Source organism: Pisolithus orientalis (genome assembly GCF_024613125.1).
Source record: "Pisolithus orientalis strain OTSU chromosome Unknown F5J12scaffold_48, whole genome shotgun sequence".
In the NCBI taxonomy this organism is placed as follows: domain Eukaryota; kingdom Fungi; phylum Basidiomycota; class Agaricomycetes; order Boletales; family Pisolithaceae; genus Pisolithus; species Pisolithus orientalis.
The window spans coordinates 128,997-156,255 of NW_026260829.1; the positions used below are offsets into that span (position 1 = coordinate 128,997).

General features: G+C 48.6%; 5 protein-coding genes and 1 non-coding gene across 6 annotated transcripts; 3 read left to right on the plus strand and 3 right to left on the minus strand.

Annotated features, from left to right (window-relative positions):
- The first annotated feature begins 216 nt into the window (after window positions 1-216).
- Window positions 217-3,869, plus strand: F5J12DRAFT_859321 (uncharacterized protein). Its single transcript, XM_051746804.1, has 13 exons — window positions 217-858; window positions 913-1,086; window positions 1,141-1,313; window positions 1,366-1,654; window positions 1,714-1,761; window positions 1,787-1,998; window positions 2,062-2,798; window positions 2,860-2,968; window positions 3,019-3,082; window positions 3,136-3,322; window positions 3,375-3,483; window positions 3,540-3,615; window positions 3,670-3,869. Exons 1-13 carry the CDS (start codon window positions 687-689, stop codon window positions 3,693-3,695), a joined length of 2,376 nt encoding a protein of 791 aa, XP_051595792.1. The 5' UTR covers window positions 217-686; the 3' UTR covers window positions 3,696-3,869.
- Window positions 3,870-3,956: 87 nt separating this feature from the next.
- F5J12DRAFT_859330 (P60-like protein) lies at window positions 3,957-5,737 on the plus strand. Its single transcript, XM_051746805.1, is given in 9 exon segments — window positions 3,957-4,149; window positions 4,205-4,269; window positions 4,316-4,650; window positions 4,715-4,979; window positions 5,019-5,083; window positions 5,144-5,350; window positions 5,370-5,396; window positions 5,463-5,539; window positions 5,589-5,737. The coding sequence occupies 9 exon segments, from the start codon at window positions 3,983-3,985 to the stop codon at window positions 5,650-5,652; spliced, it is 1,272 nt and encodes a 423-aa protein (XP_051595793.1). The 5' UTR covers window positions 3,957-3,982; the 3' UTR covers window positions 5,653-5,737.
- Window positions 5,738-6,520: 783 nt separating this feature from the next.
- Window positions 6,521-6,604, minus strand: F5J12DRAFT_t191. The gene has a single exon. It is a non-coding gene; the product is annotated as a tRNA-Ala (tRNA).
- A 91-nt stretch (window positions 6,605-6,695) lies between these two features.
- On the plus strand, window positions 6,696-8,649 carry F5J12DRAFT_907364 (26S proteasome subunit RPN7-domain-containing protein; the record flags this gene model as incomplete). The annotated part of the gene is made up of 8 exons (XM_051748923.1): window positions 6,696-6,966; window positions 6,992-7,113; window positions 7,173-7,307; window positions 7,374-7,760; window positions 7,838-8,038; window positions 8,093-8,311; window positions 8,379-8,488; window positions 8,556-8,649. 8 exons carry the CDS (start codon window positions 6,696-6,698, stop codon window positions 8,647-8,649), a joined length of 1,539 nt encoding a protein of 512 aa, XP_051595794.1.
- Window positions 8,650-9,244: 595 nt separating this feature from the next.
- Window positions 9,245-11,259, minus strand: F5J12DRAFT_433935 (heterokaryon incompatibility protein-domain-containing protein). The gene is made up of 5 exons (XM_051739400.1): window positions 11,140-11,259; window positions 9,797-11,085; window positions 9,602-9,746; window positions 9,378-9,553; window positions 9,245-9,325 (listed from the first exon to the last, which is right to left on the minus strand). Exons 2-4 carry the CDS (start codon window positions 11,072-11,074, stop codon window positions 9,543-9,545), a joined length of 1,434 nt encoding a protein of 477 aa, XP_051595795.1. The 5' UTR covers window positions 11,075-11,085; window positions 11,140-11,259; the 3' UTR covers window positions 9,245-9,325; window positions 9,378-9,542.
- A 12,900-nt stretch (window positions 11,260-24,159) lies between these two features.
- Window positions 24,160-26,754, minus strand: F5J12DRAFT_915434 (heterokaryon incompatibility protein-domain-containing protein). The gene is made up of 6 exons (XM_051749152.1): window positions 26,538-26,754; window positions 25,189-26,489; window positions 25,062-25,120; window positions 24,977-25,010; window positions 24,744-24,922; window positions 24,160-24,691 (listed from the first exon to the last, which is right to left on the minus strand). The coding sequence occupies exons 2-6, from the start codon at window positions 26,476-26,478 to the stop codon at window positions 24,310-24,312; spliced, it is 1,944 nt and encodes a 647-aa protein (XP_051595796.1). The 5' UTR covers window positions 26,479-26,489; window positions 26,538-26,754; the 3' UTR covers window positions 24,160-24,309.
- Window positions 26,755-27,259: the final 505 nt, after the last annotated feature.

The window sequence follows — 27,259 nt, forward strand, 5'->3', positions numbered from 1 at the left end:
CCACGCTCCATACCGGCAGACGGATTCTAGTCGTCAGCTTCTCACCCCTTCCAACTTCGAAATGTTCTGGTGATCAAATGACCACCATCCGATAAATACACACTATTCTTCGTGTTGATTCTGGGATAGATTCTTCGATAAAGTTCAGGGGGTCCTGTCGTCAGGTTCAGGGTATCAGTTAGGTTTCTCGCAGCCCATACATGCGGCCTTCTACCGTCCGCATGAGTCTTGTATCGTTATATAATCAACCAGGAACAAAAACACGGCGGCGACCCTTCCTTCACACACAATGCAGCGTACAATGCCTATCGGCTCGGCTTGCAGCCAACCGGCAGATCTGTGATGCGCCCGCCCCACAAGCCATCCGGTCTTCTGTGCAGAAAGTAAGTATTTGAATTAGTCACTAAAAGTTGCGCAGAAGCAATGCGACACATCGCAAGACGAATGGTAATAATGACTCATGCACATGCACCATGCGGCGATCCGGTTGTGCTACGCCATGTTACGACAGTGATCGCGGTATCCCAATGGAGTGGGCGACGAGCCATTGAATTCAGAATCTACCATAGTGAAATACATAATGGAACGGGGTATATAAGGTGATTCACCTTGAAGGCTGACCTGGATGAGCACCTAGGACGATATCTACTTCGAGTTACACTCCTCTGCGGGCTGCATCTCACACCATGAGCACCGTCCCTTTCATTTCACAACTAAAGTCGCTGTGGCAAGCCGTCACTGGCGACACCGCAGGAGCAAAGAAAACGCAGGAGCAATTCCTCGACGCGTGGACGCACCATCCTGGCCAACAGATCTCCGAGCTCGCCGATAACATTCCCATCGTCGGCCATGTGAAGGGCAGGCCATGGGTCGTTTCTACTCCAAGAACACTGTCTGAAAATATGTGATTAGGTCTTGTCCATCTCGCTTTGGGCGACACAGAGGCATTTGTTCACTCTGAGGAGGCCGCGACCCGTACCCTAGCTGTCATTGGTGCGGGCGCGCTCACTGTCGGCACAGGAGGTGCAGCAGCGCCAATCCTTGCGGGTGTTGCTGCTGGTATCGCGGCAGACGCAGCAATCACAGGTATAAGCGTCTCACATCTCCGGGGCGCCAGAGTGCTTGTTTACATCCCATTAGGGATCGAGTTCGCACGGCACCAGAAGTATGAGCCTCAAGGTTACCTCGGCGCAGTCTCTGAGTTCAAGTCCGACTGGCGAGGAGGAGTCTTTGACGTCGCCGCACTTGCCGTGGGTGACGCAGTCCTAGGCTCTGAAGGATCTATCACGAAGGCTAATTACAAGACGACCACTGTACGCTTCCTTAATCGAAGCTTCCCCTTACAGTTATCAATGATGTTCACAGGTATTCCGCGTCGAAGGCGAAGGCATCTTCCTCACCAAGCGGGGAATGGTCCAACATGGCGCCAACAGCCGTATCTTCTCCGGCCCTGGAGGTCGTGTCATCGAATCTCCGAATATCCTTAAGCTGATCGTTCCTCCTGATGAGGAAGAGAAGGTCACATTCAAGCGTCCTGCAGTACTCTGTCTAAATGTTGGCGATGCCTCACGCGCGGAGACGTACTATGCACAGAAGCTCCTGCAGTACCGTGAAGCCGCAGAGAAATTGAAGAATAACGTGAATGCTACTACCAGTGAGTGCGACCCTTGTTCTCCTGCGTTTCACTGCTCGAACCACCCCGTCTCTTAATAGCCTCTCTCCCTCATGCTACTGAATTCCAATTCAAGATCAAGTCGTTCCGTATTCTCAGCAGCGACGCGGAAAGGATGCTCCGCTGACGTTCCCAAAGACGGCGAACCCAGTCCTGCTGGCGTGCGCCGTGTCGACATTACCAAGACGTCAAAGTCATTTGAGTGTCCTCAGCCAGTTTACTCGCCTCTAATCGAAATGGCGATCCCGGGCACATTCGAAGAAGCACAGCCAGCCTGGTTACTGCATCTTCCAACGCGCTTGCTAGAGGCCATGAGGGACCACCAGGTCAGCTAATTGCTCCACAACACCCCCATCATGTCAACGTTTACTCAGACGGTTGTCGTTTAGGTCGCATACGGTCGCGTCAGAACTGTTGTTATTGTGGCGTCCAAGTTCACGAAATTGTCCCTGGCCTTAGAAAAGAAGATCACTGACCAAGAGTTTAATCGGCTTCAACACGGCCCAGTCTCGCTGTCCGCTCTCAGTCAACAGGGGGTTGATAGTACTGAGGTCAGAACGGAGCCTGTCCGCCGTCTCCGCCAGTCTCGCGAGGTCAAGTGTGGTCGCAAGGTTGTCGGTGACATCGATCACGGCCGGCACATGGAATACCTCGCCGAGTTCAGTGATGGATCTACCTCATGGATTCCTTCGCACAATGTTGCGTTGGACCTGAAACAAGAGTACTGGAAAGTAATGACGTCTGGAGCGAAGGAGATCGCAGAGATAGTCAACTCTGACTCTTCGACTGGCAAGGTGACCGTCAAGCGACCTGACGGCACTACCGAGGTGATCGATCAGACCAAGATCTTCTGGCACGAAGAGAAGACACCAACTATACTGACCGATGCAGAGCTTGATGCGCTTTTGCACCACGGACACTTCGGCATTGACGTTCCTGACTTCATGCCGTGCAATGTGACTATAACTACGGATTGGGCGAAGGTGGAGATTTTGAGTACCGGTGCTGCTTTTATGAAGGATCCTGCGGCAGAAAAAGCTGGTGAATACGCAGGCGTCGAGTTCGATGGGCGGTCGATACGACTCGGTAAAGCAGACTCTTACGACTTCGTTTCCCGCAATATTCCGTGCGTGCTTGGTGCTTTAGTGACTGTCTCGGTATGATTGCTCACGAAGTTGATTGCATAGACTGTTCATTGTCGGCAATGGTGCCCTCTTGGACATCAAGGTCACACACGGAGCTGATGCCACTCGGGCGGGCGATCGCCTGGGAAAAGTGGTCCTCAGCCTCCCAGATGTGAGTCTTCATTTCGTCGCAGCATTCAGCTTAGTTATCTGCGTCTCTAGGAACGTCTTGAGAGTCGTGTCAATCAAAGCGACATTAGGTTCAATCCTAGTACTTTCCACATCCGTGTGTTACTCTTTCGATTGTGTGTTGTCATTTCCACGCTGAAGCACGCACAGGCCCTGTCATCGTTACAGCTGGTCTGCTCAGTGTCGAGACTGACTGGGGTGCTATTGAGATCAATAGCAAGGATGCCACGATTGATCCTGACCCAACCGTCGACCAGAGCATCTACAAGAATGTCACATTCACACCTACCTCGATGAAACTAAACACAGGCGTCTTCGACAAGAAGTTTGTCATCCCGTGAGCTGTCTGCTTAGATTCTCGTAGCATTGGGTTTACAGTGAATGCACAGCTTCCTCTTCTTGACTCGGGACGAGAAAATTGACATCACCATCACGCATGGTCGTGACAAGAGCCGCTACGAAGACAAACTCGGACAGGCTAGGGCCTTGTTTGGACAGGTACATTCTATGCCGTCGAGCCAAATAAAATACTCATCTCGGCTGGCGACAAATAGAACACCTATACTAGCTCATACAACCCCAGAAATATCAGGGACAACCCAACGTCGTTCACGAACTGTAAGGTCAACGGTGAGACATTCGCACTTCATTCATGTCGAATGCGTGGCATTTACACCTATGCAGCGCGGCCGCCTCCTGTTCCATTGTAATACATTAACCAGCAAGTTGCTGATTGTAGTCCAGAAGAATGGGAGTCATAGAAGCTTGTTTAGTATGTATGTACTTGTATCATGGCAGGCAACTGTTTTGTATAGTGAATAACCTGTAAATTGGTATGGTCGGGGTATTCTCAGACAGCAGAGTCCGGACATTTTGTGTGGCCATACGTGTGGTGTCTCCATCACGTGACAAATGTCCAAATTAGGTATGATTGTGACATATTACTACCAGCGTGACAGAAATACAGAAATATTATCGACAGCACTTACTTGCGACGATGGCAGGTAAAGCACAAAAACCAAAGCCCACGCAGTCTGCGCTCGGTGCACCCTCACAACTGGCACAGGCAAGTAGAAAGGGGAAACGGGCATGGCGGAAAAATATCGACATGCAGGGTGTTGAGGACACCATGGAAAGTTTGCGGGCAGAGGAACGCGTGATCGGGTGCGTATTCTTCGTGGGGGGTCTTGTATGTGTGTAGACGATGCATCCTGTGCAGGTCGACGCTACAGAAGCAACCCGACGATCAGCTTTTCGTGGTCGATACTCGCGGGGACGAACAACGTGCGTCTCCGCAGATCTGCGGGTGTATTTTTGCTCATTTCTGCAGTCCGAAAATCCTTACCTAGATACTCCAAATCTCAACTCACATCCACCAAAATAATATCTGCCCGCTCCGCTGTCTCAGCCATCACTTCCCGCACCCGCACAACAACAAAGCCAAAACTCACCCCCGCTGAAAAATCCCGTCTTCTCCGTCTCGCGCATCGACCTCGCAAGGGGCCTTTCAACGCCGTAATGGACCCAACCGAACTCGGTGCGGGAAGTGCACCCATCAATGTAAGTCACGCCGTTCGAGAGAGCGGTACACGAGACTTGTGGGCGTCTACGGTGAAAGAAGGCGTTCCCGATGGGTTGGAGAGTGTCAAACCGGCCGCGGTCAAAGTTCGTTCTCCTTTCTTGTTTCATCCGAGTGCACGGATGAAATAAGTATGCATATACCATATAGAAACCAGATACTGATCACCTCCGCAACATCATCGACGCTCTAGCTGTATCCCTCCCTCTCGAAGGCGCATCCTACAACCCACCCGTGAAAGCGCACCACGACCTTGTTCTGCAAGCATACGCCGTCGAGAAACGTAAACAAGACAAATTGGATAATTTAGCGAGCTACCGCGAAAAAATCGAGCAGGCGAAGGAGAATGCGGGCGACGTAGAGGGTGTCCCAATCGGTATGATCCTCGATGACGGGGTTGCAGATAGCGAAGACGGTGATGAAGGAGAAGGAAAAGGATGATGCAGTCGCGCAGAGACGGAAGACAGGAGAAGAAGACGAAAACAGCAGCGTGCAAGGATGATGAAACTGAAAGCCGAGGTAAACGTGCCGTCGACATGGCCGTGACCCGTTTCCGCTCACAACCTTGCATAAAAACAGAAACAAGCTCTCGCCGAAAAAGCCCTTCGCAAACGTCTCCTACACGGCATCAACTCTGTCAAATCTCTCCGATCCCAAATTGGCAAAACTGCCAAAGCGCAGAACGAAGCTCGACTGGCACGCCAACTTGCCGCACGTCTCCGACTGCGCAAAGGGTTAGCAGGGCGTAAGTTTGGCAAACATGTCGTCCCTGAGAGTCGAGTCGACGTGCAGACCTGGAGAAGAGTTGAGTGAGAACTTGAGGTCACTCAAGGTGCGTGTTGTTGGGCTACCCTGGCATAGAGCTGCGGGATTTCCTGATGGACGAGCAATGTGAAAGCCTGAGGGAAATCTGTTCCGCGATCGATTCGTGAGCCTTCAACAGCGAGCGTTGGTCGAGCCTCGCGTTCCCGTGTTGTACGTCTCTCCATCGTCCATTGTCGAGTTATTTATTTATTTTCTGCAGCCCTTCGAAACGAAGAGCAAAGCCGATTCTGTACGAGAAGCATGCTTACAAGCGGTTCCAGTAGTCCTTTGTTCGTTTGCTTGTACAACGTTGGGTATTACTTTGTGTGCAATATATATAAAAAGGAAAAGACCTGATATGTACTGGATACCAAAGCCCTCCGGGCGCTCCTGGACGCATTTGGGGAAAGCACGTGATGTAGTTTTACATTTACAAGCGACTCTACAGGTGATTCTAGGGTCAGTTTACGGATTCGAGTGAATGCGTGTCCAAGTGTACATAAGAGATTAGTACTGTGGGGGGGACGATATCGAACGGAAAAGTCTACGGGGCACGTGTTTATGTTCTCTATGTGGAACTGGTAGATTACATAACTGTCATTTATAGGAGGATGTTTTCATGCTTAGAGGACGACGTACGAGCAATCTTCGATGATGCGCAGGAAAGGAGGCATCTCCCTCTCCGAGCGGTTTTAAGCTGTCGAAACACGTACAACGACGACGGACAAGCAGCCGGACACTCGTGAACGCGGAGGGCATCGACACACTCTGTGAAATGCCGCAATAGATTTAATATCCTTCAACGTCAGGAAAGGGGTACTGTTCCACAAACTCGCACACATGAGTCTGCGCGACATACTAAGCAACGATCCTCTAGGGTACACAGACTCGGCAGTAAATTCCTGTAGCTGATAGCAGCAACAACGCTGGCACCAGCCGCGTCAACACACAAGCGGCACACGCCACTGTCCATGGTCGTCTGCACGACGTTTATCTGACATGACGTGTACAAACAAAATGCAAACTGCAGGAACCCCAACGCAACCAGTCCCCCCCCCCCCTAAAAGGAAATCGCACGTGATCGACTTACGGTCGTATGATCGTTGAGGACAACGAGTTGGCCTGACGGCGTCCAGGAATAAAAAAGGCCTGTGGACACTGTGGGAATTGAACCCACGACCTCACGCAGTCGAGTGTGATGCGAAGCGTGCGCGCTACCAACTGTGCCAAGTGCCCATTAGGGGATGGGACTTAAGTAGGAGTTAGAAAGGGGTAAGTAATCCAAGTGATAGCTGTCATTGCATTATCGACGACGAGTGCGACGACGATGGCCACGATGGAAGTCGACGAACAGCAGCCATCCAGACGACGGCCCGTGTTTACGATCGACGACGATCACCCCTTCGACCTCGACGCCTACATTGCACCCTACACCGGCCGCACCGTCATCGACAGACTCATCGCCATCATCGTCCGTTGTCCATCCATCGCACCGCACGCGCTCACGCTCGCATTTCAACATCTCCATCGCCTTCGCGATCCGTCGCTCGTCAACACAGTCATCGGCGCATATGAGAACGTACTCGGCACTCAGGAGGGTAAGGGGTTGCCGCCCGCTGGCAGACGTAGTCAGCGTAGATGTGGAGTGGGTAGAAGAGGTCACGAAGCGGAATGTGGCGGAGAGAACGAAGCTCGAGGTCGAGCTCAAGACGTACACGAATAATATGATCAAGGAGAGCATTCGCGTGAGTGCCTCCTGGCCTTGTGCCCCTGCGCTGACGCAGATTCAATGGGGATGTTGTAGATGGCCCACAGAGATCTCGGAGACTTCTTTCGATCGACGGGTGAATTTGGGCTTGCATTAAAGCACTACACGAAGTCTCGCGAATTCTGTTCGACAAGCCAACACATCCTTGATATGTGCATGTCCGTACTTGAGGTAATGTCCCATTCACCCCTTACCCCAGCTATCTTTATACATATGCACACCCTGTCCGTCGCACAGCTCGCCATCGAACAGCGTAACTACACACACATCCCCTCATACGTTTACAAGGCCGAAGGTGCCCTCGAGTCTCTCACAATAGGCAGCGCAGTCGCCAGTGTAGTAGCCCCTTCTTCCGCTAGCACGTCTCAAGTACCTCAGGGATTCACGGCAGCTGGAGCCAGCACGACCAGCGGAGGAGGCATCAGTGCATCGTCAATGGCAGGATCGGCAGGCGGATTGAGTCAATCTTCCCAAAGTAGAAAATCCACCGATCGAGATCATATACAGACCAAACTTGAGTTTGTATTAGCACTATCCCATCTCGGGACGGGTGCGTATGATAAAGCTGCGACTGCCTTCCTTAAACTCGGCCCTCCAGAACAATTGGGAGATTGGATTGGAAAGGTGCGTCCCTTTGGCTTCCCCTGTGCAGGTTGACCGACACATAACCGCGACACCCACGACCTCACCGGCGACGATAGCTTGTTGCACCTAGCGACATCGCAATCTACGGCACTCTTTGCGCACTCGCCTCTCTCCCTCGGTCGTCCGTCAAAGCCCAACTCGTTGACAACCCTATATTTGCAACGTACATCGAACAGGAGCCGTACGTAAGAGAGTTGGTTCAGGCATACATGGCAAGCGATTTCAAGACGGTGTTGGATATCCTCTCACGGAATTCGGTATGCCCCTTTCCTCTCATCCTCCCTCTAACTCACCCACCCACACCCAATCAGATCCGGCACAACACAGACATCCACCTCTCCCTACACACCCCCGAGCTCACCAAGCTCATCCGACACGTCTCGCTCGTGCTCTATTTTATGCCATTCGAGACAGTCAGACTCGAGAGGATGGCAGAGGCCCTGGGGTGGAGTGTTGAGGAAGTTGAGAGAGAGGTTGTTGGGTTAATTCAGGGCGGAAGAATCATTGGAAGGGTGGACAGCCGGGGAAAGGTATGTATCGCCACTGTGGCGACCGCCCTGTTAGTGGTTGAAGAGAGCCCTCGCCGTGTACGCACAGGTCCTTGTCGCCAAGAAAACGGATCATAGAGCGGAGTTGTTTGCCCGCGCAATGAAGATGGCTTCGGAAATGGAGAAAACGAATAGGAAATTGTTGCTTAGAATGCGGCTGTACGTCTTTTTTTTGTTATTGTCGCTCTCCTTTTCTTTGAACGGGCTTCCTAACCGACGATAACAGACAACAAGCCGACCTCGTGGTCAAAGATCCGAAGACGACACGGAGGGAACATGATCGAGGGCTTGAGATTGCGTTAGGGGATAGCATGGTGTGAGGATCGACGTGGTAGCACAATGTGCCGACGAGCGAGTCCGCGTGAAGCTAGCATTCACTTCGAAATGATTGCGTATATGGGGACGGTCGCAGCGAATTGCATATGCACACACGCCGCCCGTACTTACCCATACCTGCACCGTTCTCTGGCGCTGCGGGACGCTCGGCATTACAATATAGTACAAGCAAATAGATGACCAGTGGTGTGTACGTACAGGAATCAAAACCCGTTCCACAACAATCTACGAGCATCTGTTTACGAGCGCTGGTAAGTATAATGTTACATTGAGAGCAGATCTGCAACTTGTTAGTTACGCTTGGAGCTTCTCCGCAAGTTGGTTGTTTTATCATCAACCATTTTCTTTTGAAGTGAAAGCGCTTTCTTTTCGTCCCCTAGACGCTCCACAATCGCCCACGCTGACTCTGGAGTGTTGTCAAACTTCTCATGGCGGACCTTTCCTTGGAGTTTAAACTCATTTTCCAGTCGGTCCTGCAATATGGTGCGACGTTTCGAGCCGACCTGATCCCACATGGTTGATACCAGTCGCAATCGATCGATAGCTTCCTTCCCGCATACGTCAAGAACGAACCGGAAGTTGCTTATGTCTTCCCGCACCAATTCGTCAGCCGCGCAGACGGTGTAGAAGACACCTGTAAGCCTGATAGATCTCTTGTATCTGCTCAGTACAGATTAACTTTAAGCGAGATCGAGTAGGCAAGTTGGCTCACAGTAATATCAATAGTTGTTCTATCGCTTTAAAATCGAACTCATCCAATGAAGGTGTATCTATGAAAACGAAGCGTTTTCCGTTATGGACGCTTGCGAAGGCGCCGGCAATTTTCGTGCAGGTCGCTTGCGAGTTTGCACCCGGTTCCGGTGGTATCCCAGTAAGTTTATTGATGAACTACATCTCATGTGAGTGACGATTCAACGTGAACAGTTCACTATCAACCTACGTTGCTCCTTCCGGAACCCGTGTTACCCAGGACGCTGTCAATGAAAGGGATGAATATGTCACGAGAGGGATCCGCTGATTGTACATACAGGACGACGCTATCGCTGGGTATGATATCTTCGACCAAAACCCGGAACCTGCTCTGTGATAATGTTAGTACATGATGAAATATCCCGGCAAATCAGAACATGCCTGTTTGGATGACGGACCCCTGATGTTAAGGTTGATATTGTCTCGGTAAGGGAGAAGGATTGGCTTGAATTCAATTGGTATCATTTGAGTCTCAGCCACCGAAGGCCGACCAAAATATCTAGAGCGGTTGGAACGGAATTGCTCAATAATGATGGTTACAGGGCCCGACTGGGCCCGGGCGTCGCAGCATGCCAGGATCGCAGAGAAGAACTCTGAATCTCCAGAGCAGGATTCATGTTTCAGAGGGAGCCATATTTCAATGCCGTGATTAGTGACAGTGAATGTTTGGAATCTCTCTTCCGCAGATGCCAATTCTCGTAATTTCCTTGAAGAAGACTTTTCGAGGGCAACCATGAAGTCGCTAGGGGACATCCGGATTACGCTTGAGCAATCGCGGAAGTGGCTGGGGTCATTTGCCAGGAAGCTGTGGGCCATCCCCGCGTTCCTTGTCCATCCCCAGGCAAATATGCTTTGGTCATTGGTCATTCGTATGACTTCCAACTGCAGACGGAGGAACGCGTTCTTCCCCTCCCCATACAACAATGGCATATATACGCCAAACAGTCCCAATAACGAATATGCACGGTCCTCTTCTCTCGTCGTCCTCCGGTCAGCGGCCCAGGACATAATTTGTGCTACACTGGGATAGGACCAACTGAGGCCCTTCTCCAATGCATCAACCGAAATCCGCGTGATGACCTTCAGAGTACGAGCGCACTTTCGCTTTCGGGTAACGAACTCCCAGTTCCGATTAAAAAAATGAACGTCTTCTGGGGCTATGAGTTCCTGTAGTGTCCATCCACGCGAGAACCACTTGGGCCACCCATTGAACTTGGCAAATTTATTGTTGTCGGGTTTAGTGGGAAGAGTATTAGCGCCCATGTCATGGAGGTATGCATAGCAACGGTCGGAATTCGCATACCACACATACATGGAATTGATAGCCTCGGAGAGTTCGGCACTGCTCCGTTTGTCGATGCAGCACGTATCCACCCAAAGCCAATCTAGCCGGTCGTCACGGGCTTGCAGGCAGCTCTTGAGAATTTTTTGGTATCCACTGCGCTTTCGTATCTCACGTCTGACGGCGACATCTGTCTTCGTAAGACTTTCCATCTCCGTATACTGTACCTCGTCTTTTGGTTGACCCCAGCAATGAGATAATATGGCATATGCTGCATTTGCGAGATCGGGCCCATTGAACTCCACCAGCAGCTGCGCGTTTCGTCTGGCTTTTCCTGCGTGGAATTCGAGAAAGGCCTTTACGTCGATCAGGCGCATGGTGCATCAACCTATCGGTAGATCAATACAGATCTCATGCAACGGGCTACTAATAGCAGGCGTACGCGGCAAGGAACGCAATAGCAAATGGAAATGCTAAACGGTCTAGCGGGTCGACTGTTTGATCAACGAGGCAAGAAGTAAAAATATTGAAGAACCGCGAAAGACGAGCGCTTATCTCGAAGCACTCAGCGGAGCGACAACATAACAACTCGCGTCGTCACTGGTCTCCCCTGGGCGAACCAAAGACTCGACGGAAGACAATCGTTCCCTCTCGACTCGTCGCCACTCATCCACTCATTCCACGTTCAGTGCGACCACGTCAGCACATACTTAGTCCCAAATACACATTGGTTGAAGGAACTTGTGTTCATGCTCACACACAAGAAAACGGACCATGGAGCGGACTATTTTCCTGCGCGATGGATATGGCGTTGGAGATTGAGAAAACGAATAGGAACCTGTTACTTAGAATGCGGCTGTATGTCTTCTTTTATTTATTTATTTTGCTATCGTTGCCATCGAAGACGTCTCTTTTTCTCTGCACGGACTTCCTGACCGACGTCGACGATGCTAGGTCGGTAACAGACAACAAGCTGACCTAATGGTTAAAGATCGAAAGATGACACGAAGAAAACACGATTAGGGACTCGAGATGGCGTTGGGAAATAATATGGTGAGGACCGCCGAGCCAGGGAACCCGCGTTGACCCCGATGCACATAAACTAATGAGGGGGCCGGACTGGAAAGGGGACGAGGCTGGCTTTCACCTCGACACGATTGCGTTTACAGGGATGTTCAGAACGATAGTCTGGTATTGCAATATGACTCGAGCAAATAATCGACTAGCTGTGTACACGTACAAGGAAACGGAATTCAATCATATCTCGGTCATAAAGGAGTCAATTTATTCCAACTGAGTAGACCAGCGATCCATTTGACTCGGAGCTCGGTGGTTACTCCCGCGTCATCAACCATCTTTTGAATAGAAAATACCTTCTTCTCGTCCCCCAGACCCTCCACGATGGCCCACGCTGACTCTGGAGTGTTGTCAAACTTCTCGCAGCGAGCCCCTCCGGGAACCCCGCGAAACTTGTGCATCAGTTCACACCTTGTCTGGGTGTGATATACAGATTCGTCGTCATCCGAAGCGGTTGTTACTAGTCGTAGTTGATCAATGGCTTCCTTCCCGCACATGTCGACGACGACAAGGAGGTTGCGCGCTTCATCGGCTGCGGACCTGAGATCTGAAAGGCAAGTGTAGATAATGCCTGTGAACCCAATAGACCTCCGGTATCTGTTTGGCCCAAAATTAGTGTAGTGGCGACAGCGAAGTGAGGCACTTGCGACGACACTACACGAGGAGCTTTCCTGTGGTTACCTCGAAGTTCTAAGACACCAAGGTCTGTATTTCAGGTAGGTAGGAGAATCCTCCCCGTACGTTAAGATACATGGCCTTTTTTATAGTAGAGAGAACAGGCACGTGATATCAGTAAGAATGGGTGTGGGTAAGAACTAGATCAATCACAAATGAGATATGTAGAAGAAATGTCAGAAGAATATTGAACAAGTGACGTGCAGCCAACAGCGTCGGTCCGAACCTTACAACCCCCCCTCCAGGGTACAAAGTACCCTTCCTTCATAGCAGGAGTCCTCAGGCAGTGTTTCCAGTGACAGCTTTGTCAGCAGTCCCCAAGCCAGCCACTGTGGCATCTTGCTTGGCACCTGTGACAGCTTTACCCGGCTGAGTCATTTCCTTGTTGCCCTCAGTACCCACAAATTCAGTGTAGCTCTTGTCGAAAGAGTCACCAAAACCTTCGACATCGCAGGCATCAACATTGAGCGGATCTATGGCGAGATGGCTAGGGCCTGTGACAGGTAAGTCAGTGAAGTTTTGGAAGAAAGGATTGGTGCTCATGGCAGCAGATGATATGCTCACAGTGGGTGTAGCCTGGCAATTATGGGCTTTAGATCGCTCATGGTGCCAGGCTGACTGAGAGAGGGGCTCGGAAGACTTCCCCATTTTTGTTTTATCCAAGTGTCGATCACCAAAGGGGGATGTGCCAGGATGTCCACCAAAAGGTCCTCTTTCAAAACAACCCTTGCCTCTTTTCTCTTGTTGCTCTAGGAAGCCATGCATGGTGCATTCACATTGATGCCCAACCTTGTCAGCAGCCTCCCATAGCAAACTATGCAGTGTAACTGCCTCTGTGCCATTAAGTACTTGTCCACCCTCAATCTCCTCTTTACTTTGCAGATCCATGTTGGTTCCAAGAACCTCTTCCCTAGTAGGTGCTGGGCCCATGATCACAGTGCAGGCATTTGGACTGGGTTCATGGTAAGCAAAATGTGACTTTGAGGCAGTGGACTGGTTGTATGCCTCTTGGAACTGATGATACCCTGCAGGTACATCAAGTGGGTTGCCATTATTTCCTCACAACACCCTATCATAGGTAAAGTAAGCTTTCATCTGCTCATGATGGACCAGCATGCACTGTTCTGCCTCCCCAAGACTGGTGGGAGCCCACACAGCAAAGAAGTCCAGGCCAATTCGCTCTACAGATAAGAAGCAGGTGGGGGTTGTCATGTCAGGTGAGTGGTGATCAGCAGTAGGTGGCTTGTCTATGTCCAGGCCAAGCAAGTCACTAATGATGTCTGCTAGCATGCATTGGAGTGTCTCTGAGGCATCAGGATCTAAGTCTCATGGACATGCAAGTTGAGTTTCGAGCGGTGACTGGGGTGAGCAACCCTTTGACTTTCTTTTTGGGTAGGAGGTTGGTTTATGACTACCACAGGAGCATGCCAGACAATATATGTGAGCAATGGCTTTGGCCAAGTGTGCAGGGGGTTTATGATTAGCAAACTTTGGTTGTGATGTGCTAGGAGGTCTATGATTGGTACATTCACCAAACTGCCCTTGATTCCTATGTGAGCTGACAGCGGGTGATCTAGGCCATGCATGGGCTCTGGCTCTCCCTTGTGGATGGAGAGTAGCGATGATGTCAACATGGCTGATGACTATGATGGCGAGGAGGCAAGTGGGAATGATGAGGCTGGGATGTGCAATGAGGGTAGGCAGTACAAGGTGGAGGCATGTGTTGTCAGGGATGGGTACAGTGATTTTGATTGGGGCTTTGTCTGACTGACCTGGGGATCTGGTGAGTAGACGGATTTCTATCATTGTGCAGGTGGTTTTTATAGGTTCCACTGGGGTGAGGTACCAAGTGTCCAAGGAACACCTGGGGGTCATCCTCAGATGATCCCCCATCACCCTTGTCTTGCAACTCATTTATCCCATCTATCCTGAAGGCCTTGAAATAATTGGCTAGCACCTTTAGATGAGCAACCTCATCAAATGGTAACCATGTTCAGTCTCCAGCTGTCCATTGCACCTCGAATGTTGCCTCCGAGTGGCTGCCACAATGACTTATTATCTGGTCAACAGCCCATTCTTGGCTTGTTCCTCTGAGCTCAGGGATTTGATCATCCTTCTGCCCAGGGAACTTTTGATCATCATTTGGTATGTGCACTCTCAGCAATGATGAATGAAACACATCGTGAATGCCTCTTTGTTTCAGGTTATCAGGTAGTTCGACATGATAAGAATTATTCCCGAAGTTGTCCAAAATGCAGTACAGCCCAATAAACTTCAGTATGAGTTTTTGTGATGTCCCCTTTGACAAGCTAATATTCTTTGTGGAGGCATATACAAGGTCACCTGTAACAAAGGGACACACTTGGCGCTTTTTATTAGCACCAACCATCTGTTTCAATTGCACCTTCAGAATTGTGTCATGAGCATCCAACAAGGTGAATTTCATTTTATTGGCAAATGCTCATATGCTCGGGTACTCATCTCTCATTGGAGCATCCCATATCATCTGTCAGGGCATCCATCTGGTATTCAGGAAGAATGGTGCATAGCCTGTTGACTCTGATGTTGCATTATTGATTGCAAACTTGATGGCAGGTAGGTGTGACACCCAATCTTTCTGATTCAGCCTGATGCAGCATCCCAGCATCTGGGCAATGGTTTGATTGGCACATTCAGTAGTGCCATCTGTTTCCAGATGGTATGCACTCAACATCTTCTGCTTAATCCCAATTAGTTCATTAAGGCATTTCCAGAATGTACTTGTGAATAAAACATCGCGATTGCTAATGATTGCTCGAGGTAAGCTGTGATGTTTATACACTTTGGCAAACATTAATTCTGCTACTTCACAGGCAGTGTATGTTGTTTGACTTGGCACAATGTGTACCATGGATGTTAACAAGTCAATGATCACCATTATCAAGTTGTATTCACCATCATGATCTTTGGATTTGGGGAGTGGTCCCACAAAATCTACTCCAATCACTTCCCAAGGCCTGGATGGTACAGAGAGTGGGTTCAGCAGTCCGAAGGGTTTATGAGTCAGCAGTTTGCTTCATTGGCATGTCTGACATGATGTGTAGTATGCAGTGATGTCCTTTACCAGAGTCCCACCATAAGAACTCTTGTATGTAGGATACCATTTTTCTAGCACCTAGATGCACGAGTAGGGAATGAGCTTGATCAATGACCGTTTCCCTTAATCATTTGTCATTTACTGCAATGTCCAGGACACAGAATACAACACAGTCTGGCAATCTTAATTGAATGAAACCATCTGGTGTGATTTCAAAGTTCTTGAATGCCTTTGGGGCATCCAGTATCTGTTTAAAGAATGGGTCTTTTCCATATCTGTTCTGTGCTTCCCTAAGTATGCCTTCATTTCCTGGGTACATGATGAGGGGCATGAGATTCATTTCTGTATTGCCTGCCATGCTTGTATTGCTTGTATCATCTAGTTCCCACATGCTTGGCAATGAGCTCTGTGTGTCTGGCAATGTGTCTGTAGCATGTTCAGGGGGTGGTCCACTACCCTTTCCTGCCTTCTTTGGTTCGCCTGGTCCAAGAAGAATGAAACAATCCTTCATTCATTGTGCAAACTCAATTCTGGTCTCCAGTTGACCAGTCTCAGCTGGGTGTGTAGGAGCATGGCATTGCTGTACAGGTCCCTTTCCTGTTCCCTCCAGCTGATCCTTAGCAGGTACTTTTATCTTGCCACCCTCATCCTTGGGTGGATTTGGGTCTATTGTTGGCACAGAATGTTGCTTCACAATCTCCAGTGTGGGAGGTCTCCTTGGAGGTTTTAGCACCAGCTTCTGTTGGTGAGCTGATGGTTGCTCCATCAGCAAAGGCCCAACAGGGGCATCAGTTTGAGCATGAGCCCTGGTAGACATTGTGAGTGCTTCAACACCTACATACAAAGGCAAGCTTATTATCTGCTGCTTCTCCTTTGGTGGTACTGTCTCCTCAACATCCAGGTCATGATGCAGGTATTCACTATGTGCACAGATTGTCCTGAGAGCATCAAACTCATACATTCAGGAAAGAGCATCCAGAAGAACATTCTCCTCTCCTGGTATGTACTTGATTCTGAAGTTGAATTCAGCTAACTTCTCCAACCATCATGCCTGTCACCCAGACAAGTCTTTCTGATCCAACAGATATGTCAAACTTTTGTGGTCGGTTACCCAAGTGAAATGTATGCCTTGGAGGATGTCCCAGTGCTGCAACATTGTTTCCACTCCTGCAAGGAATTCCTGTTCATGGACCAGGTAGTTGCACTGAGCTGAAGACACCTTTGCAGAGTAGAATGCAGTGACTTTGGCTGACTTCCAATCCACTCCTTGTGCTACAATGCTGCCAATGCCATTCCCACAAGCATCAGTCATTACCCAGACAGGATCACAGTCTGGTCCATAATTGAGGGGTATGTGACAGTGTTGTGTGCAAGCAGCAACATATTGCTTTACAGTTTCAAAGGCCCATTGCTCAGTGAATGTCCATCGAAAGGGGCAAGTCTCTGCGCTTGCTTTGGTGAGCACCCCTAGAGGTATGTGGACTTTGTAGATATCATCTGTGAGGTAACCAACTGACCTGATGAATCCTTTACACAGCATACAATTCATTGGAACCTTCCAGTTGAGGATGCAGTCAACTTTATCAGGATCCATCTTTATCCTGTCATCAGTGACCACATGGCCCAGGATTTTTACCTCATCACTCAGAAACTTGAGCTTCTTTTCACTCAGGTATAGCTTTTCTTGGGTGAGTATTTCCACCACAGTCTTAACATGTCAGACATGCTCTTCTAATGTGTCTGAATAGATGATAATGTTGTCAAGGTACACGTCCATGAAGGAGCCAATATACTCCCCAAAAATGTGATTCATCAGGGCTTGGTAAGTGGCTGGTGCATTACAATCTCCTTGCTGCATCAGGAAATTAACACTTTACTATTTTTGACCTTTTTGTGACTTTTTTTGGCTTTTTTGTGACTATTGTGACTATTTGTGACTTTTTGGGAAGGAACCTACTATCTATACTTTTCTTTTGACCATATACAGCATTTTGAAGAATGAAAAGAGAACAGAATCTATTGAGACAACTAAGTGATGATATATCTAAGCCAAGAAGACTAGAAAATGTCTGAAAATTCAGAGATATTGAGCCATTGGTGTGATGCACACTGTCTGAGAGAAAAATCACAATATCTCTTTGGAACCTCCATCAATTTGAATGTATGTGGTATCTACTGAAAGCTATGAATTAGGTGGTTTGAACAAGACAAAAATCAGCAAGAAAAGTGCAGCCATGCCTGCAGGACATGGGTAATGATAGTAGATTCCTTCCCAAAAAGTCACATTAGTCACAAAAAGTCAAAAATAGTAAAGTGTTATTTTCCTGATGAAGCTTGTAGATGATTCACTCATGTCAGATGAGGAGTTGCTGCTCATTGAGGACAAGTTGTCATTGCTCAAGCTTGATGAGCTTGACATATTGCTACTTGAGCTAGAAGAAGATGAGCCATTATCACTAGAGCTCTCACTGGACAAGTCATTCTTCCAAAATTGTGACAGCTACAGTATAATCTACTGTTCTCCACTCTCCCTGATCACATTCATGATGAGTATGATGCACATCTTGCCTCCTTGTTGCAAGATACAGCAGAAGACGCTCCCCCTTCATCCTCTCTTCCAACAGAGCCTCATTCATGAAGTTTTTATTTGCTTCACTGAGAGGATGGTTTGGGGGGGAAAGTTGTGATCCCCTATGCTCCTGTCACCCCACAGACCCCCAAAGCTTGACCCCTGTTGACATCTGACTCACCCTGTCCACTTTTGGATGTACTATATCGGCATCAGATCAGCGCTGCCTCTCTGTCATCCCACTTTGGCCTAGAAGCGATCTCTTCAAGATGTGACATGCACAGCCTCCCCCTAATGCAATTCCAGTGCACTTTCCCAGTTCCTGACATTGCTTGACTCATACTGTGACATTCTGACTGTCTTTGACTCACCTATTGCCAATACTTACCAATCTTTTGACTTTGCTTACTGATTCTTCACTTTTTGGCTTACTTATCTTTACCAATGCTTTCCAAGATGATTACCCATCGCTTACATTCCTTACTCATCAGTTACCAATCACTTACCAAGTGTTTGCACCTTGTTTTCCATAGGCAACACCCCTGTACTGTATATAAGTCACTGTACTTAGGTAGCAAAAAAAAAAAAAAAGAAGACATCAGAGAGCCCCTCTTGCTTGCAATTTATCATCTCTCAGTAAATCATTCATCAGCTTCGATAGTTGAGACTTTATTAAGGGTCTAGCTATCATCTACTTCGCTTATCATCATCTATCATCCATATACTTCACTCCAAGCCCTCCCTGAGCTCAGTACAGCTTAGGACATCGAATTAAGTCACCATCCATCCTTCTGTAGGCTGACAGCAGTCTACCCTATCGCTTTCTATCACATTCTTGCTCCCTCTTTGTCAGGAGCACCCCCAACCCTCAGCACTCATCTTTGAGTGTTGTAGCTCGCAAAAACCCTCCCAAAGAACAGGTTCTACCATCTAGGTACCGCATAGGCACACCACCACTTGCTTTCATTGTCTTTTGTGTTGGTTTTGGTTGGTTTTCACCACTGAACCTCACTTTGACTCACAGCAGATGAACTGCACACTTGTTGAAAGTGCGCAGGCAATGCTAAAAGATGCTGGACTGCCAAATAAATATTGGGGAGATGCTATCCAGTATGCAGCCTACCTAATCAACCAATCACCAACCCATGCTATCTCCAAGGATGTCACACCATATGAAGCCTTTACAGGGATTAAGCCATTGCTGGCCCATATCCAAACCTTTGGCTGCACCGCACACATACATATACCTGAGGAAAAAAGAAAGAAGCTAGATGCAAAGTCCTTAGAATGCATTCATCTGGGCTTTGCAGAGAACAAGAAAGCATACCTATGCTTACACCAGCCCACTGCTCATGTCTTCAAATCCTGGGATGTAGTATTTGATGAGGGAAGCACAGCAGCAGGCCTAGATCACGTCTGGATAGAAGAAGATCCTGCAGGCATGGTTAGTAAACCAGTGGACATAAGAGGGAATGCCCAAAAGGGCAATATGTCGCACCTGGATACCATCAGGGCTTCAGGCATGGAAGGCCATGCTCACATGGAGTCTGATGATGGGGATCTCAAGTCTAGTGAGGGAGAGAGTGAAGATGTTGTCCATGAGGTCGAAATCAAGTCAAATGACACACCTGATCACTCAGGATCAAAGGTAGATCATTCCCCACAGCACTCAGAGGGTAGCATGCCAGGCAGCAGCCAGAGTCCTAAAAAAGCGCTTGAAACGGCCTCAAAACCATCAGTAAAGCGAGCTAGGATGATGCTGAAACCTACCATGCATAAAGCAACACCCCCGCAGCCCTATCCAACTCCAATTCCGCCTCGAGAGACCTGCAGGTCCACCAGAACACGAAAAGTGCCACCTAGAGATGATGATTATCGCTTTTTCATCAATTCCTATGACAGGACAACCTTACCTAGTCAACAGCTTGCAGCGCCAGAGGGTTCAGGTGCAGAGAGTGAGGGTGGAAGTCCCGTCGATGAAGTCGCTCAAGAGCAAGAGCATGCATGTGGCAACAGTGAGGCTGAGGTGGCTGAGATGAATGAGGAAGTGGCTTACAAAGCATCCACAACACATGACAATGAACCTTGCTCATTCAACGATGCAATGCGACGCACTGATGCAGATCAGTGGTATGCTGTGATGATTGACAAATTACAGACCTTTAAGTCCATCAGACTGTACAAGGAAGTTGCCCTGCCCCCTGGCCATAAACTGATTGACTCGAAATGGGTCTACAAGATCAAGTGAGGGCCAACCGGTGAAATTGAGAGGTACAAGGCTCATTTGGTAGCCAAAGGCTTTACACAGGTACATGGGATCAACTACACAGAGATGTTTGCACCTGTCACCAAGTTCACAACCATCTGCATACTCCTCGTGCTTGCTGCTAAGTATAATCTCAAAATTCATCAGATGGATGTTAAATCCGCATTCCTAAATGGACTATTAGATGAAGAAATATACCTTTGCCCCCCTCTGGGCTTTCCTCCTGACAGCAACAAAGTCTGGTGGCTGCTATGAGCACTCTATGGCCTTAAACAGGCCCCCAAGTCATGGTACTCTCACCTTCGGACTGTTTTTGAATCCCTGGGTTTCACTCGAAGCCAGGCCAACCATAGCCTCTTCTTTAAAGTTGAGAATGGCATACTCATTGTTGTTGCTGTCTACGTAGATGACAAGCTAATACTCTCAAAGTGCTGCACAACCATTGAGTGCATCAAGGCTCAGCTCTCACAGGAGTACAAGATGAAAGATCTGGGGGAGACATGTTGGATTTTAGGAATGGAGATACTTCACGACCATGATAAAGGTATCATACAGCTCTCACAGAAGAGATATGTTGAGAGTATTCTTGAGCACTTTGGAATGAGTGAGGGGCGAGCCGTCACGACCCCCATTGAGCCTAACCTAAAGCTCAAAAAACTAGAAATTCCAGAGGCCAACACCAAGTCATACCAGGGCGCTCTCGGAGCCCTCATGTATGCAATGCTAGCAATGAGGCCTGACCTTGCCTTTACTGTAGGCATGTTGAGCCATCATGCTGCATGCCCTGGGCATGAACACTCTACTGTGCTAAAGCGCATTTTTCGCTATCTGTGACACACCCCCAATGTCTGCCTTACCTATAAGCGAGACTCAAATGCATGTGCGATCAGGTATGTAGATGCAGATTGGGCAGTGGATATCAATGACCGCTGCTCTGTTACTGGCTATATGTTCATCCTTTCTGGTGGAGCTGTTAGCTGGTCATCGAAAAAGCAATCATCTGTTGCTCTCTCAAGTACAGAAGCTGAGTACATGGCCACATGCACTGCCATGAAGGAAGCTATCTGGATTCGTACCCTAGTCCTCAAACTCAAGACTGTGTCATCACACAAACCCACTCCCCTCCTCATCAACAATCAATCTGCTATCTCACTGGCTCAAAATGTGATGTTCCACGACCACATGAAACATATTGCAATCCATCATCACTTCATATGAGAGAAGGTGGATTCTGGAGAAGTAGTCATCAACTATGTGTCTACCAATGACCAGGTGGCCGATGTGCTGACTAAGGGTGTGTCTAGGGAGACGCATGTTCATTTCTCTGAAGCTATGGGTATTGTTTTCTTTTAATTCCTTCTTGACTACACTCGCTGAAGGGGCATGTTGGAGTTTATCACCTTTACCTTAGTTGTGGTTCACCAAGCACAGCATTATGTAATCCAAAAGCGGACACTTAGCAGTTTATTTTTTCCTTACTGCACCTCAGCTTCAACCAACTTGAAGTCTGAGGTGGGACTCCTTCCATTCATTATATTGGAACACTTACTTACCTACCTACAGTATATTCCTCTCCATAGACTTGACAATCCTGCAGTGCATCATCCTCCAAAATTCAGCACCAGGCTGAGTCATTGGGCTAGGAGGTAAGGATCTTTTTGTTGCTTGGTGAATGGACACTCAGGTGTTAACCATCTTTTTATTAAGTATTTGGATACTTACTCTTTTGTCTCTGCAGGGGATCAGTTCTGCAGATGGTGGAGAAGGTATCAGTGGGGATATCATTTAGGGTTTGGGGTTAGACCATATAGGCTGGAAAAAAATATGTAGTGGTGACAGCAAAGTGAGGCACTTGCAATGACACTACACGAGGAGCTTTCTTGTGGTTACCTCGAAGTTCCAAGACACCAAGGTCTGTATTTCAGGTAGGTAGGAAATTCCTCCCCATACGTTAAGATACATGGCCCTTTTTATAGTAGAGAGAACAGGCATGCGATATCAGTAAGAACGGGTGTGGGTAAGAACTAGATCAATCACAAATGAGATACATAGAAGAAACGTCAGAAGAATATTGAACAAGTGACGTGCGGCCGACAGCGTCGGTCCGAACCTTACAATTAGCTTTTAAGCAAGATCAAGTAAAACAATTTGGCTCACAGCAATCCGAATCGCAATAACGCCGCTTTAAAACAGTCGGAATCCAACGGAGGTGTATCTATGAAAGCGAAACGTTTTCCATTACGGACACCGGCAAAGGCACCGACGGTCGTCGTGCAGAAGCTGAGTAAGTCTGCACCCAGTTCTGGTTGTGCCCCAGTAAGCATCTTCATAAACTGCATGTCGTGTGGGCGACGACATAATGCCGACATTTCACTGTCACCGAAAGCGAACAGGAAGATGTTGCTTAGAATGCCGTTGTGCGTCTTTTTTCTTTGTTATCGTCATCTACGACGTTTCTTTTTTCCTGAACGGACTTTCTAACCGACGACCACAGGCAGCGAGCCGACCTCGTGGTTAAAGATCCAGAGACGACACGAAGAGAATACGATCGAGGACTTGAGGTGGCGTTGGGGGATCTCCTTCCCTATATCTTCCACACTGACTCTGGAATATCATCAAAATTCTCGTGGCGAACCTCTGCCCTGAGAAACGCGCCAAGTTCGTTCCTGCCCCGTTTCAATTCGACGTCATCTCAGGTCTCGCCTTGCTGAGATATACACCCAGTTCCGGTTACAAAAATACAGGTTTTCCCGGGCTATGAGTTCCTGAAGTGTCCACCCGTGCGCGAACCACCTTTGGCCATTCATTGAACTTGTCAGGTTTGGAGTTATGTATCCATCCAGAACCAATGCAGGCCATCAGAGTAGGCTTTCGTGCAAACGTTGCGAAATTTTTGGTGGGCCCACTCGCCCTTGCATCTCGCGTCTCGCGGTGACAATCGACACCCATCTTCGTGAGGTTTGCCATCTCCGTATAGTCCACTTCGTTGATTGGTTACGGACCTCCCATGCAGGACATAATAGTGCATACGCGTGCGAGACAAGCAAAAAAAACTGAAAAGGGCGGAGGTTAAATAGTTTCGCGAGTTCAGAAGTACCACTGCAGGTAGGGAGGGAAGGGAACGACGTGAGGACCGAACGGCAAATTGTAATGGGCCCGAACACACGACACTCAACGTATCAAAGAGCAGGCCTCAGTGCGAAACCAGGACTTAGTAATAACCTCTGCACCCAGCTCGAGAGTATCAAGAACTCCAGGGACATCTACCACGAATAGACAAACCCTTCTTATCCCGGACCTGCAGTGGTCAGTTTGGTGATGGCCCTGGCCTTAGCTGAATCAGTGGCTTCCGATGCCACGGCCAGGGCTTGCATAAATTTCAGGCGCTGAGGAGCTCCGAGGTTTCGGTAGTAATGCAATATTGCCACATCCTGGCCGGTGGGCGTCGGGCGAGCTGCAGCACTCCAAGAGTGGACGTCTTCCAAAAGTCGTCTCCCTCGTCAGCCATCTTCTCCCGAAGTGAAATTATGTTCTTCAGGTCCCCTGTCGAACAGCGAGCCCTGTCCACCGAGGATGAGTTCGCAACCTTTTCTCTCAACTGTCCTCTCCTGCACCACTCTCTTTGCATGTGATTGCATGGCCAAGTTGGTGTCCGTAGCGTCAGTTTACAAGCAGTACTATAGACAGTAGGTCAATCACACGCATATGGGTTGGATTCACCTCCTCAAACCTCAGAGGCTTCTACGACGAATATGAATCATGTCTCTCGAATGCGGACGGGGTCATTTCAAATGATACAGTCGTCATGTACCAAACCCATGCTTGGGAGGATAATTGGCGGACATGTGCTCCACATCGTGCAGCTTACACGGAGAAGGGTACGACCTGGTACAACTATATAACTGCTGTACAAATCTCGCGCAACATGCGTCAGTCGGTACTAAAGAGGTCATACGATTCGTAAAGCAGATATCCAGTGCAATTCCCAATTCATTTCAACCATTTCCCTCTGAACCTGGAGTGCTTTCCTTTCTTCTCCTAGCCCCTCCAGAATCCCCCATGCTGAGTCTGAAGCATCAGGGAACTTTTCCCAACGAGCCCCTGCGCCAAGGAATAGGTCCAAATGGGCTTTCAGTGAATGCTCCACATCAGACGCATCCGATTCATCCAAATCATCCAACGTGGTTGTCACCAGTCGCATTCGATCAGCCGCTTCCATCCCACAGATGGCAGAAAGAATTCGAAAGTTGTGTTTAGCGCCCTCGAAGTCTTTGTCAGTCGTTATGTCATGTGTGTAGATCACGCCGGTAAGCTTGATGGATCTACGGTATCTGTAAAATTAGGTGAAATTTGAAGCCGAACCACATACACGAGCTTGCTCACATGAAGTCCAACCACATGGATATTTCTCTAATTGTTGTCACGTCAGGCTCAAATGTGGGCGTGTCTATGAAGACAAAACGCTTCCCGTTACGGACGTGCGTTTGGGCGCTAGTACGATGCGTGCGGGGTTTAATTTCACGGACATTTCTTTCCGGTTGGAAGGTAAGTTTATCGATAAACTAGACCTTGTCCGTGAGTGGTGATCCGATGTCAGCATTTTGCCGTCAACCCACGTCACTCTTTTTAGAACCCATTGGTCCCAAGAACCTGTTAGGAAAGTATAGGTTTGAAAGGAAAAGGATTGCAGACAGTACATACAAGATCACGACATCATCAGCCTTGATATCTGTCATTCTAATTTGAGCTCGTACTCCGGTCTGTGCCATTGAACGCGGCGATGTCAACACATACTACGCAACCTGAAAAGTATATATATAAAAAGTACCTGAGTAGTTAGTGGGCCTCTGACTTTCTTGTGGGAATCATCTCTGTATGGAAGAAAGATCTGCTGGAATTCGACCGACTTTTCTTTATCCCAATTATTCATTGTCCGAGGGCAGAAATATCTAGAAAGGGAGGTGAAAGCCGTGGTCTCCACCAAGACAGTTATTGGACCAGAGGCTTCTTGGGCGTTATTGCATGCCAGTATCGCTATCTTAGCGGACAGTTGACAAGGCTCAAGAGTCGCGGTGTGTTGGAAGGGAAGCCATATTTGAATTCCGTCATTTGTTACAGTGAATGTGCGGAGCCGTTCTTCCGCAGCTGTGACCTTGCGTAGTTCTCTCCTCGACAAACTCTTTCCGAGGGTACGTACGAATTCTCTGCGATCGATTTGTTCAATGTTTGAACAGTCTTGAAAGTCGCTAGGATCCTCAGCTAGGAAGCTCCTACTCCGTCCGATCGCTTTTCTCCAGCCCCAGGCAAATATGCTTTGGTCGTTGGTCGACCGGATGATTTCCAATTGCAGTCGGAGGAACGCGTTCTTCCCCTCCCCATACAACATTGGCATATGCACGCCAAATAGCCCCAGTAACGAATATGCTCTGTCTTCCTCTCGCGTTGTCGTCCGGTCAGCAGCCCAAGACATAATCTGCGCTACACTTGGACGTGAAAAGCTCAGACCCTTCACCAAGACGTCGACGGAAATCCGGGTAATGATATTCAACGTGTGTGCATGGTCATTCTTATCACCGATATACACCCACTCCTTGTTGAAAAAGCGGACATGTTCGGGGGCGACGAGCTCTTGGAGTGTCCATCCGCGCGAAAACCAGCCGGGCCAGCCATTGAACTCGGCGAAATCGGCATGGTGTTTGGTAGGGAGGACATCAGTGTTCACGTCGTGGAGGAACGCATAACAGACCTCCGAGTTCGCATACCACACGAACATGGAGTTGATGGCTTCTGATAATTCAGCACTGCTCCTCTTGTCAATGCAGCACGTGTCCACCCAAAGCCAATGCAGTTTATCGCCAAGGGCCTGCTTGCAGCTTCCATAAATTTTTCGGTACCCACTGCGCCTTGATATATCGTCTCTGGTGGTGGTGTCCATCGTCGTAAGTCCTTCCATCTCTGTAAACTGCACCTCGTCTTCCGGAGCGCCCCAACAATGGGATAATATGGCATATGATGTGTGTGTAAGTCTGATCGCATTGAATTCGACAAGAAGCCTGGTTTCAGGTCTGGCCCTGCCTTCGACAAAGTCGACGAAGGCCTTGACATCAATCAAGCGCATTAAGTCAAAGACTGAGGATGAGTCAGTGGGCAGTCTCGCACGGAGGTCAATCACCATACCAAGCGTGATTAAGAGGCGGAGTGTTGAAGGCTTCGACGAGGGAAGATAGACGCTGAAGGAAGAGACAACGAAAGAGACGGTGTGTGGGGGAATGAGGTATATAAGACAGAAAGAGAACGTGGAACCCAGTGGCGTTAGTCATATTTATGCTTCAAGTTACACTCGTAAAGAGATGTTCGTGGATGATTGTAAAACGTGTTTCGATTCCTGTACGAGTACATCACTGGTTATCTATCTGCCTGTGCTATACTGTAATACCAGATCGATCTACAACACCAGAAAGCGGTGCAGGTATGGATGACGTGTGTGCACATGTATTCGTGGTGACCGTCTCAGTACAGCAATCGTTTCGAGGTGAATACCGGTTTCGTCCCTTTCCCGCTCCAGCCCGTTCGATAACTTACACCCAGGTTAACGTGGGTTCCCCGGCTCAGCGGTCGGCACACTGTGCCCCTGTTGGAAGTTACACCATATTATCCCCTAATGCTATCTCGAGTCCCCGATCATGTTCTCTTCGTGTCGTTTTAAGATCTTTGACAAGGTCGGCTTCTTGTCTGTTTTTAGTCAGACGTCGTCGATGTTAGTCACATTTGTGGCCGTCGGTTAGGAAGCCCGGGAAGGGAAAAAGAAACATCGTAGACAACGATAACCACAAAAAGACGCACAACGGCATGCTAAGCAACAGCTTCCTATTCGTTTTCTCCATCTCCGAAGCCACCTT